At 38.6% G+C, this 13,704-nt stretch overlaps 1 protein-coding gene across 1 annotated transcript in view; it reads left to right on the top strand.

The window, feature by feature from the left end:
• MOCOS (molybdenum cofactor sulfurase) overlaps positions 1-13,704 on the top strand; it is a 212,404-nt gene that overhangs the window by 162,871 nt on the left and 35,829 nt on the right. Inside the window, exon 7 of the mRNA XM_038126791.1 lies at positions 11,089-11,205. Coding sequence (XP_037982719.1) covers positions 11,089-11,205 — 117 coding nt within the window. The remainder of the gene's footprint in view (positions 1-11,088; positions 11,206-13,704) is intronic.

Here is a 13,704-nt window from a genome sequence, read left to right as displayed (position 1 = left end):
TATTCTTTTCACACAAGATGCCTGTCCTCTGCAGTAGCACCTCTGTCATTTTGTTAGTGTTTATTTGCACTGCAGCATCAAAAAGCCCCTGTTATGATCAAGGGTTGAATTATGACGAGTACTTGACAGGTCCAGGACATAAAGATGGCCTTTTTGCCAAATGGCTTCTTCATATATACTTGTCTAGTCAAGAATGGATAATTCCTCAGCATTAGAGTTTTTGCTGCTAATGAAGTGTGGGCAGATGACAGACTGGTAATTTGGAAAGGTGAGAAAGTGCAGGGGTAGAGATGAAGGACCTCTGCAGGATAGAAGCAGAAGAGTCGACATTAAAGCAGCAAACTGTCAATCTTCTTCCTCCTTGTGAGGTTACCAGACAAAGAGAATCAATTAGCCCTAGACTTTAAAGAGGGCTTGTGATTTAACAAAAAATGGTGTAACAGATACATATCTGGTGCTGAGCTAATGCAGCAAGCTCTTCACACAGAGAATCATCAGCTCATTCATTAACAAGGAATATCTGCAGCTTTCAGCATATATGAATATCATGTGTTCTGTCATCCCCAAGTCTTTTCCAGCCTCTTGAACACTGACAGCAATGACTCAGCTTCAATTTGCATCCTTGCCATCTTTTTTTTTTTTTAGCAAAAACTTGCATAGGACTCTATGAAGTCCAACCTGATTTGAATGTCAAAGAGATGGAACAGTCATAAGAGAACAACATCGATTTGAAACAACAATCATACACACAAAAAAAGTGGATTCCTTATAAACTGGGTCAAAGTGCAAATGTTGTATGTTCTCTTCATACTTGCAGATGGGAAAAAAACATCACCATCTCTGCTCTAGGAGACCTTTTATGCTAATATAATTTATGAAACCTTTTCTTTGTTTTGATAGAGAGATGAAATCTGTGAAATTCTCTTTGTATATTCAGTAGATAATTTCAGAGTGATTTTATAATCCCTTCACATTTTATTCTATAAAGTCAGTTTGGAAGCCAGAAGAAGGTAAAGAGGTGACACAGATGGCCAGATGGAATTTTACCTGAAATATTTGTTGAATTGTATGCACTGGAGAGCTCTTACCAAGCCACAACGTTCAGTTCAGTGTTATGCCAGTAGTGAAAAATAGCCCTTCCCTTACCAAACTTTTTCTTTTTCCACTCTGATCTTCTAAGACAATATTTTTTTTTGTCCTCCTGTGTGTAATAGAGCCAGTAATGGGCTTTAAAAAGTGATCAAACCATCATGTCTGTCTTTTGAAAAATGACCATCATTTCACATTTCAGCTGTGGATTACCAGCATCCATCCCTACTCTGCTTTTTCACACTGCCTCCTTAGCTTGGAGCCTGAACCTAAAGCACAAGTAACTTGCTGTGATAGGCTCACCTACAAAACTTCCCTTAGTGCACATATATGCTTGCCATGTCCCCTAAAGATCCTGTTAGGAAGGGAATGAGCATCAGTCCATTAGCAGTCTCAGCCTTCTTGCCTACCACTTCACACTTGTGTGTGATAGACAAACTGCTATAACGGGAATAGCTGCCAAAGACAGAGAATGTAAACATTTTTGGTTTGCCTAAGGAAGGCTCTTCTGCAGTATTGCATATGAATGAGTTTTGTCTCTCGAGACTGAGAACCCTGCTCACATATATTATAATCAGTTTTGCCTAGGAGCATACATTAGGAGCATACATGTCCTGGGCCACCCTCATCAAAACAGATAGAGTGAAGGGAGGTCTCGACTTTGAGTTGACTTTCTTCACCCACTTCTTAATTAAAAAGAAGAAAATCAGCATTTCTCAAGAGACAACTTCTAGTGTGCATCCCTTCAGTCTAAATCTATAAAACAGTTTGATGACTGCTCTTATTAGGCATGTGCCCACTGTCTCACTCACTTTCCTCCATCTCAGCCACCCTTGAATTAATGTAATGTAAGGATTGACTTGATGACCACTGGGTTTTTCCTTTTCTCCCTTTCTTTCTGTCATTCTGAAGTAAAGACTAGGGTCTTCCATTGGAAAGTGTAGCCTCACATCACTTACATCCAACCACTCACTGTGACATCTTCTGTACTCTGGTAGCCTCTTTCTGCTAGTAGTGTATGTTAGGAGTATAATCTTTAGTTCCAGAAGACAGAATATTCTGAGTTGGAAGGGACCTGCAAGGATCATCAAGTCTAACCATAAGTAAATGGCCCATACAGGGATAAAACCCACAACCTTGGTGTTATTAGCACCTTGCTTGAAGAAGGCAAAATGAGAATGAGACTCCCCTAATAAACAAAATTTCATTTTCCTTTTAATCCCATTTTTCCTTCTGTATCCAAAGCATTCTATGTTAGTGAATTTTCTCATAAGCAGCTTAGCAGCTGAGCTAAATTCAACCCTGTGGTTTAAGATGTAGAGGGAGAAAAATATATCTTAGAATTGCATGGTCATCTTTACTTAAACCTTTCTTATCAGAGGCAATTTGTTCTGGGACTTCATTAAAGCGAGAAACAAATAACCACACCATAATTACACTCTCAGAGATGGCAGAAATTTTTACATTTTACATGTAGTACTATATTCACTGCTGCAAAATATTTCTTGGTATTTAAACTAAATTTCTCGCGCTGCAGCATGACTCCATCATTACATGTACTGGGCAAAGAAAGAGACACCAGTTTGGGCAAAAAAGCAGAGATAAAGAGGATTTCAGACATCCAACATGGGGGAAGAATTGGACAAGAAGCATGAAGCAGTGTTGTATGGGTGAGGTGTGATGAGGGAAGAGACAGAGCAGTATATGCAGGTAGAACTTATTCCATCGGCTTGTATTTGGACAGGTCCGCAAACAAAAGTAACACAGGACAAAGTGGTGTGAGGCAGGATGGGAAATGCACAAAAAAGTAGCTGCTCTAGGTAAATATCATGGTGATAGCCAGTTCTGGAAGTGCTTTCATACTGTAAGTACACTGCTTTGGTTTCACAGCATTCTCTTTTAAAAGCTTCCTTTTCCTTTAGTAATATCTTAAGGAATTGTTTAGCTGGACTTAGATTAGTAACCAGGACCTGGCAACAGCCAGGTGAAATGCCCTCCCTTTGCTGTGGGCTTTCAGTGTCACCTTGAGGGATTCAGTGCCGTATCTTCCCAATTTACTCTCACCTCACAGGAGTGGAGAGAAAATACGTTAAATACTGTCGAATCTTCAGATATCAAGTGGCGGATACATTTGTGTATACACACAGCTGGTTCAATACATATTCATATCACTGCTTATCGTTAGCTCATAAAAGGGACCAGGCAATACCTGAAGTGGGTTGATTTCTCAAAGTAATTGCTGTTTGTGTCTTAGACAATATTTTTAGTTTCACTCGAAGATCATCTCCAGCCCACTATACACATGGTGTACAGAATGAGGGCAATGGCAACATGTGAATTACAGGAGCGAAAAAAAGAAATGAGCTACAGCATTTCCCATGCACAGGAAGTTGATACCAAGTCAATTGGATCAGACTGACCAGAGCCTGGTACTACTTGTCAGTACTTGTCTGGAAATTCACACCATATCCCTACAGGAGAAAGTGGGCAATGAGGGAGGAAACCTCAAACTACATTTAACCTATTTGAAATAAATGTTCATAGAAAGTTATTATGCCATACATTTTTGTTGCTCTTCATAGTTAATATTTTTTGGGTTTTTTCCCCATCTGTTTCTTTTTACTTCCGTGTGAAACAATCATTCAGTTTTGTAAGTGCAGCATTTTTTTCATCTGGGCCACAGAAAATGGGAATCCAGCATTTTTTAATTCCAGCTAAGAATGGCTTTGCAGCAATAGTCATATGACTCTGAGCTAGTTACACTAATGCTTTTAGAAGCATAACCACTCATTATATTAATTTTGATGACTCAGGGAAAGAAAAATGTTCTCTAACTTGCTTAATGGGATTTTTGGCCATCTTCCCAATAGCTACCTAAAAATTGCTGAGTTGATTACTCACTATTGATTTTAGCTATGGATTTAGCCATTGATTTCAGGAAGCCAGAAATGGCAGATGGACCTGCACAATAGAATGCAAACAAGATTATAAGGACAAAAAGATTGTTGTGAAGATTCCTGTTGAACATATACTGATTTCCTTGGTTCCAATTAGTTTCCAATTGTGTTGTGGACGTCTTGGAGCAGGGAGATAGCAGCAATGCAGTAAACTACACTGGCGTGTCAATAAATGGCACCTTGTTTCTTCAAACTGGCAAGAACTCATTACAATCTGGATCTTTGCTTTTGTGGCATGGCACTGGTTGCTCAGACAGCCCTTGCAAAATGGAGCTCACAACATAGGAGGCAGCTTCATTGATCTAGGTCTGAACATAATCATAATAGCTGATCACTGACTGAACATAAGGAGGTGCTGTACTTCAGAGGCTCAATGTGAGAAATGCAAACCTGGTTAGTTGGTAATGAAGCTCTCTTCTTGCTGAGGTAGTAGTGACAGAGTACAGGCTGAGTTCTTTTCTGTTTTATCTCATTGCAGGGGGACAAAGAGACATGTGAGTTAGTGTGCCTGAAATTGCCTACTATTAAACTGCACATCAGAGCTGATCAAGGTTAGAAAGCCTCATGAAAGTCTAGACTGAAGGTGTTGTCTGACACTGTTTCTCATGAGTGTCCTTGTATGTTGCTAAGGAAACGAAAAGAGATAAAAGAAAGATGCTCATAGTTGTTCACATGAAAGAATCCAAGATGAATGAGGGAGGCTAAATATTTTCTGTTTGGTAACAGGGCCAAACTGTGTCTCTAAACTACAGACTTTGTCACATGGGAGAAATGTGGGAAAAAACCACATGGTACCAGGAAAAGAACTGCGCTTTTGAGAGCTTCAACTGGATTCCCTTGTCCTTGATCTTGGTAAAAGCAGATCAGCTGCCTTTGAATGCATGCAGTGTCTCGTTTCAGTCCACCATCTGAAGCCTTTCAAGACAAAAAGAGACTGGCCCCACCTTCTCTGTTACTCTGCTTCCTTGTTTGCATCTTCCTGTCCCCACACCCTTCTTCCCCACCACACACCTGTATAGGATCCTGTGATTGTAATAAGTGTAACATGGGAATTTGACCCCACAACCTCCCTATGTTCTATTATCCCTGTTTTCAGGGGCTAAGTACAGACAGAAGAGGATTTAAGTGCCTTAAAATAAATAGGAAATGATGGAGAAGATTTTGACTGTGACATGAATTAAACCTATGTCACTGGACTTTGAGTAGCATGCACTGCACATTTTTATTCTAGGCATTGTTTCCACTTGTATAAGTCGGCTACATTCCCCTTTATCCCCCTTGATATTAGTTACAGCTTAGTCTTCTGTGTAGTTTTCCTCTGGCTTCAACATTTCTGACTAGCAGCAATTTGACCAAAAGCCTTTAGCCTACAAAATAGCTGGGGATGCTCAACGGAATAGAGAGATACAGGTGTTTCTATGACTCACAAGAGGATGTTTTGTTGATGCCAGTTAGGAAACCACTGAGGGCTTGAGTTCCTATGTGTTCTTTTTCATTTTAGTGAACCAGATTTTCATTGTCAATGAATGCAGTTTGAAATGGAGGGGAAAAAATCAAACCAAAAAAAAAAAAAAAAAAACCAGAAGAGAAGGTGTCATTGGTTGGAGAGACCTATGGTCATTAAGACACCAAATCAAAGAAAGAAAACCAAGATATTTAGCTTATTCATCAGTCTGTTCTGTTTCAAACAGATGGATTCAAATTCCCTTGCATATTCAACAGGAAAGAAAAAAACAGTTGAAAAAAATGTTAGGTCATCCATTAACAAGACTGTGTTTCATTGTTTCATTTTGTTTTTATAGCCACCCTATCCCCAAAAAATCTTCTAGCTTCTGGTTGTCAGAAGTGTAAAATTATTGTTACTTCTTTATGCATGAAGAACCTGCAGTTCACTATGTGTATGGCATCTCCTAAGTGAGAATTCCTGCAGAGTGGCAACCCACATATTTTGAATTATGCTAATATTTCCAGCTTGCTTCTCTCCCATGCAATCTTACCTGCTATTTGACTGTCTTTAAAACTAGCCGAAAAAATTATTACATTGGCTGTAAAGTTCCTGATAAGACAGCATTTATACTGAGCAAGTATATTCAGGACACTGAACTTGACAATATTAATACATTTCAATGTCTCTGTCTTAATACTTCACTGCCTTCTACCAAAGGGATTTTGGTCAGAGTAAGTGATGAATGGATGAAGTCTAAGAAGAGCTATACGTCCTCTCTTTGGTTCATTTAAATTATTGCCAACAACTAGAGAGGCAAAAAGGAGAGGCTCAGATTGCTCAATACTGAGAGAATCTGCCCACATAGAAATTACTTCTCTGAGATGGAAAAAAAATGCCTTTGTTGTAGAAAACTATGCAGTTAAAACAGCTAATGGTACTGTAACTCAACTAAAATTCTTCCTTCTCCCCCCCACCCCCCCACTAAATGGTTTGGAAACAAGTGATGATTTTCTTTTTTTCCTTCTGACCTACTTCTTATTAAATTGTATTTAACAAGATTAAGTATGCATTTGCATCAGCAACAGCGTTTCACAATCAAATGCTGGATGACAGAAAGAACTAGCTTACTTTCTCTCCAATTCCATGCCATGAATCAGTGAATTAATTTACCAGTGGATGTGGAGAACAGCATCTTGAAGCCTGTTTTATAACCAGCCATCAGTGGTGTGCAATGAAATTCTTGTAATGAGCAAATCCATCAGACAGACAAACTGCTCTGATACTTGGGCATTGGCATTGTAGAAAGCAGAATGAGAAGTCCTAATCCCAATTCCTGAAGGACAGTACTTGCCAGTATTGAATTATATGATTTTTTTTTTCAGAACACTTCACAATGTATTATAAAAAGTTCCTTTATTCATGTGAATAATTCTTGTGGTAACTTACACAAATAAGTATTTGCTTGAATAAGAGCTACAGAATTGCTTCCTGTGGGAATGACTTCAGCAGAGGTTTCTAAAGCATTCATCATTCTTTGTGAAAGTCCTAGACTTAGTTGATTAGGAATAATGCAAAATTATGTGCTATTTGTAAATCTTTACTCTCATTTAGCATATACATACCTACAGCAAGTATCATTCTCTGACTTATTTCAATGGAACCTGATGCCAGAGAAAAACTTACAGCTTTCACTAAGTGCCTCAGAAGCCCTGAAGTGAATTGTTAGCAGAAATCAGTCATTTAGCCAACACAGAGAAGTCACCAGTGTATTGTGTGACAGGGAATGGGAAAGCAGAACAGACCAGAATCTCATTTCTTCTCAGAGCTTTCCAGCTGATGAGTACCAACTGAAATACCAGATTTCCAAGAGGGGACTACTGTAGGGTAATGCATTAAAGTGAAAGCTCTCCACTTCAATATTTTTTATAATAAAAAAATTTATTTATCAGATAGAGCACTATGAAAAAAAAATCCCAAATGTGAGCATTTGATCAATGTGGGAGCACTAAAGAAAAGATCATTGATGGAAAAATATTAACTGTTTTAAAAAATTGGTTTAGGCAAACTTCCTTTCCATATCTTATTAAATTTGAAGACCGTGACTTGGAAGTGTGAAAATCACATTTTGCTTGTCAACAATCAAGACAATGTGACATCAGAAGTGTTGGGGTGTGAAGCAGTCTACAGGGCCAGGCCTACAGTAAAGAGCTGCAGAAAAAGTAATGAATGCCAAGGGGCTCTGAGAGACAGAAGGGACTCCAAGATAGCATAATAGCTTGATTACCATGTTCTCACTGACTGAAATCAGTAAAATGCTGCAAGATTTCTGCATTTGTTTTGCAGTTTAATTGTAATCTTTAATCTCTTAAAAAACCAAGGCACAATAATTCCAAATATCAGATTCAGGGAATCACCAAAACTGACAATCCAAGTACATTAAGCTGTGTACTTAGCATTAGTACCATTCATGCTTCTGTGCCTTCATTGATGAACTCATTCCTGGCTCCCAAAAGTCACTCTCTGCTGTTACAGACAGAGCTGCAAGTGACGTTCTATACTTCATAACCCTGACTCAATATCCATTATTGCTCCTTATGGCAATTTTAAAGATTTTTTTTATTTAAGGAAGCTTTTCTTCATCAAAATAACTGTAACAGATGTTTTATGTTCTATTTGTTTTGCTATGTGATAGCACTGCAGAGAGAGATTAAATTAACTCCCCAAGTAGTGTATTTCTAGGGTGAAAATAAATGAGAAGAAATCAAAACATATGTCCAAAGGAAAACCAAGCATCTCTTCAAGGGACAAATATTTTTGCAGTGCTGACTTTACTGGTTCTTTTCATGCCATTGTTTCCAGTGAAAAGTGTGCATCACATTCCCAAGATCTGTGCACATTATCACATTGGTGATAATGAACTTCAGTTAATACTAAAGCTATTCATAACTTACCTTTTTTCTCCTGAATCACAATTCCCATATTCCTCTAATGATCACGTTTTTATGTCTCAGTAGTCCTGGTCTAATGTACAGATTGATATATATTACAACTAAAGTATTATTGCAGGTAAGGATTGGATTGCATGGCTAGAGTGAAATTACTGTTCATTAAAGAACAGTAATAATTTATTTGACAAAATTTTAAAAAAAATTAAAGTCCTGTTTGCAATTCCTTGAAGAAGTGTCATGGAAACTATATTACACTACATACATTTCGATTGACAAGGCTGCCCCAGGAATGTTCCTTTTAAAAAGTATGAATAGTAAAAAGATTCTATATTTCAAAGGTCTTTGTATACTGAGTAAATAAGCCCAAGCACTGTACGATTTCAGCAGTGAAGTATGTCATGATTTTTGCCTCGCTTGTCATGATTAACAGAATGACAGATCCGCCCACAAGTCACTAGCACCATGACAAACCATGCTGTGGCAGAATGACAACTTTCCTCATCTAAATTAAAAAAGACATCAAGAAAATGTCACTGTTCCTATATTGAAGTCTTCTGACAAAACAAATCTAGTGACACCAAAACAGTCTCTCTCAACAGATGCCTTTTACTAAAACTTCAATTTGAGAAACATGCTTTAAACACAAGATATTCTGCAAGGCATTAATCATCAATAGGGATCTTGGGGCTGATTGTATTCTCTGCTTTCCAAATCTGTCTATAGGGAGTTATTTTGATTATGTCTGTCTTGGAGAATCAAACAATTTTGAACTGAACTAGTGGCACAGAACACACTGAAATGTGGAAATGTGAACTTGAGAACTTGTGCGCTAGAGCAATATAGAATTTTTTTGTATACAGCACATTTTTGTGCAGACACCCTTATGCCCCACACATTAAAAAAAAAAAAAAAAGCAATAACTCTTAACTGCTTTTAGCAGAGCTAAATACTATTTAGGTTGAATTATTTCAGCATGGAGTAAGTTCTAACAGAAGGCTTGGGTTTTCTAGCCACTGAGATAGTGACTTTAAAGGTGCTTGGTGCACACAGTTAAATTCAGAGATATCAGAAGATAGAACACTGACATGTCAAGACAGAAGACAGACTGAATTATACCAGAAAGTGTTTGGTATGTGTACCAGGCCATTGTTCCATACAAAGGGAATTTATTTTAAAAATAATAAAAGCCAGTAGAGATTTAGCCAGCTACAAAAGCTGGGTTGAACATTTACACTCATACCTCAGACAAAGCATGGGCTCACAGTTACTAAGTGGTTAGTATGAGTTGGTTGACACTCCCTTTCCTGCCCCTTTAGGCTGAGTTGTTGCTGTGCATCCAGCTGAGCCCAAGCTTCCTGGATGGAGGATTCTGTCCCTGGTACAGCAGAGTCTCCTGAGTCTGCAGCATGGTCATTTGCAGGGCTCTCAGCTCTCCTTTTGTAGAAAAGGAGCAAAAGCACAGAGGGGTTAATGCGAGTTGTGCAAGGTTGTTTTGGGTTGTTTTGTGGTAGAGGTGGGGATCAGATTTCATGCATTTATTTGTCTGTCCTTTCTTGCAGTCCTGACCAGGAATGCTCATCATTTTTCATCAAAGAAATAGCTGGTGGTAGCTCAGCTAATCTTACCAGCTGCTGCTGTTGCTTTTTGAGATCAATATAAAGCATTTCCAGGTCCCTGCAGTGAGGTTCCATGGTTTCTTAGCTGTGCTGAGAGGATCCCTGTAGTGTTTCTTGGGTGTGCTCTGAAACCCTGACAATCTGTATCCCTGGCAGTGCTGTCCTCCCAGTGTGTGCATATAGATGTTTCCTTCTGAGGCCCTCATGGGCATGTTCTTCTGTTGTCTTTGCACATCATTTTCATTCCTTCCCATAATTTATTCATGCCAGTTTGTCATCAAGTATTGTGTTTCTGCCCATTCATTATTCAGTGGATGATAAAGAAATGATGTAATACCAACAGCACGAGAAAGAAATGCACCAGGGATTTGGTAGATTGGGGGGTTGTATGTACAAGACTCATTGAGACATTCCAGTTCATTCCCTGTCCTGGCAAATGTTACTGCTTACTGAAGGGGCTGATCAGCACTTGTGATCAGCACTTCCAGCACTTGTGTGCCAAAATCCCATAGATGCCATAAGTTTCTGTAATGAGGACTTGCAGTTTCAGATCCTTGGAGCGCAAGGTTTTCTTTAGCTACCTGAAAAGGTGCCCCAGGCTTCTCTTCAGTCTCTTCAGAGGCAGTTGCAGGTGGTGGCTCTGCCAAGACACTGAGTAACACCTGGCTGCAGGTCTGTAATTAGCAGCACTGATGTGAATAAATCTGTTCAAAGCTTTAGAATTCAGCAGATGTGCTGGCATTCATAGGCTCAGGACCTGGTTGTGTATGTGTATGGTTTTTTGTGGAGTAGTTGCCCAATGCTAAAGTAAACATCTCTGCTCTTACCACTGCTTTCTTCTAGCTGAAGTAACAAAGTTGAAAAATGCAAAATCTATATGGGAATGGTAAAAGCTGCAGTAAGTTGTTAATTGTTTAGAGACATAATTTACCTCCATGGATTTCTACCTTTAAAACACTGTATCTTGTTGACCACAACTTTAAAATGCCTGTTTTTCATTCTTCTCCTGTGTCTTCTGCTGGATGGGGAAGGTGGACAGCATGGCAAGTCTCCACAACATACATGTTCGCACAGGCTGCTTCTGTAACACTGGAGCCTGCCAGATGCATCTGGACATAAGCAATGAGGACATCCAAAGGAACCTGCAGGTTAGTCTCTGAATGTGGTTAGAAGTCAAAAGCTAAAGTGCATCACATCCCATGGTTTTGAGTCTCTGTGACTTTACGAATGAAGTTAAATTTGACTTGTTTTTTTTCTTTAAGCTTTCAACTCCTTTGCCTTGTTAAAGAAGTGAATTGATTTAAACTTGGCTCATTGAAATGAGGTATTGAAACAAAATAATTTGATGGATGCAGAGAAGTATGTGTTGCTTGTTATTATTTCTTTGGAGAACAGGAAATTGGGTCTTCTTTGGTTTCGGAATTGCATGATATCAAGACTTCCAGCCAAACAGAATTTCCTGGACAATTCCTCTCATGTTTTTCTTTAAGTATCCTAATTAATTGTTGTACATACTAATGCTCAAGTCACGTAGACCTGTTGCTGTTGGGTGTTACAATTTAAAATACATCTGCAAATTGGACAGGAAACAATAAAGGCAAATGCACAGTGAATCTCAGAGAATGAAGCAAATTTAGATGAAATCTACTTAGATTACTGGTGTGCTAGATTTTTAGAATATGAATGTAAAGATTGTTTTCAAGATTATTAATGTTTCCCATAAGCTGTCATTAAAAGATGTATAGCAGGATGTATTACTCTGAAGTGGAGGAGGCTTCCTGTCTGCATATTTGTCAGAGTTTGAAATTACAGTAAATTAATTCAGAACAAGCAAAAACTTTATTAATTATGTTCTTCCAAAGGTTAAAAAAAATCTAATTGCTGTAATGATATTATAGCTCCCTTATAATTTCACAGAGACATATAGATAATTTTGCAAACACATTTACATGCAGGACTGATAGCACAAGTTCTTAAAGGCTGCTGCAGTTCTTTAATAGCTTCCTTGGGAAAATGGTGCTTTGACTTGCCATGGAAGCTCTCTCCTGTGAGAAAACAAAAAACAGTCTACCCTTTTGCTGAAGTGAAAAATGGCAAATAAGCAGCTGCAATGCTCCTGGATCTCCTTATACAAGGAGGATTTTGCTAAGGAGTCAGTGACTTCTTTTAGGTCTGTGTCATTTAAATGGGGATAGGCTACAGTTAAATTTAGGAAGAGACACTTAGTCGCCAAAGGTTGTATAATGAGGTGGTACAGTTACACAGTCGTTGTCTGGGGACATTCCATTCCTGTCAGTGCTTAGAGAAGGATCAGGATGAGTTATTGACAACATTACTGTGTAGAGGAAGGCATCTTTTATCATGTTATTTGCACATATACTTCAGCTTCATCTTTTCCCAGGGTGCTGGCTGTATTCTTCCTTCCCTGATGAAGTTGTACATGATAAAATGCCTGTGAGGGAGGACTTTCTGTCTTCAAGTGTCCCATGAGAAGTGTGGTTAGTTTTCTTAGAATGTTATGTAGGAACTCATTTACTTATTTGCACAGTAGGAACCTCTCTCCTCAGTCAATCAAGCAATATTTGGCAGAAGGGTTACAGAAGGGTATATTAACAGATGCAACCTAATTTTAAAAATGTTGCTTCTGCTCTGTTGTCAAGGATAAAAACTACTTCACACTGCATTAAAATATTTACTACTGTGTTGCATGCTTTGACATAGATATAGGATTTTTACTTCTCCTTGTGTAAATAGCATCTGTGTTCACTGTCCTGTGACATTTCTTGCTTAAAAAAAAGCCTCAGGTAAATAAACTATTCACGTGTCCATTTTAAATGTGACAGAAATAATGTAAATAAATCAAATTCTGAGAAAAAACCCCCAACAGCTGCTGCACTTAGGGAATATGATACTGAGTTTGGACTAAATCTTAAGTCCATTGGTGAGCTACTATTAAGTGGATGAACAAAGGGGGACTCTAGCTTGCTTCACTGGTGGTGAGTGGCAGCACTCACTGACTCACTTAATGAGAAACTTTTGCTCTTAAGGAAGAGTTTTCCATAGACTCTTGTATGAGAGCCCCATCAGATGGGTATCTACATGGAGGTCACTATAGGGCATTCAAAAAATTTTTCAACAAAATTTTTTGAAGTGGAAACTTGTGCTCTTCAAAGGAGGTAGTGTTAGAGGAAAGTCTAGTTCCCTTTATCCTGAAAGCAATGTGGTGACTGGATCAGCAAGACAGATTTCTTGGATATTCCTGTGTCACTTAGGATGTCTGAGCTCTAGATTCAAGTCTCCGCTGCTATCCTAAATGAGTTAGTTCTCTGCTGTTTGGACTATTAAACACAAGCCATGATAAAGCCACTGGTGCTATAAAATGGCACTTTTCTAACAGTGAATATTGAGAAAGCTCCCCCAAAAAAATCAGCCATCTCATGGTTTGTTCACTTATCTGAACATACCATCACAGTTTGAATCGCAGTGAACTATGCAGGTGAGACTGGAATATCCCTGGAGATTGTCTGAGCTGACCATCATGGGACATACAACCTTTAAGTGATTCTTGATATGTTTTTAGGAAGTATATCTTCCCCTAGAATAGGATAGGACTAGCAGCCCAAAATTATCTTTGTAGTTTGAGTAAA

Source organism: Motacilla alba, chromosome 2 (genome assembly GCF_015832195.1).
Source record: "Motacilla alba alba isolate MOTALB_02 chromosome 2, Motacilla_alba_V1.0_pri, whole genome shotgun sequence".
Lineage (NCBI taxonomy): Eukaryota > Metazoa > Chordata > Aves > Passeriformes > Motacillidae > Motacilla > Motacilla alba.
The sequence above is the reverse complement of the archived record's forward strand: the minus strand, read 5'-3'. Positions and strand labels throughout refer to the sequence as shown.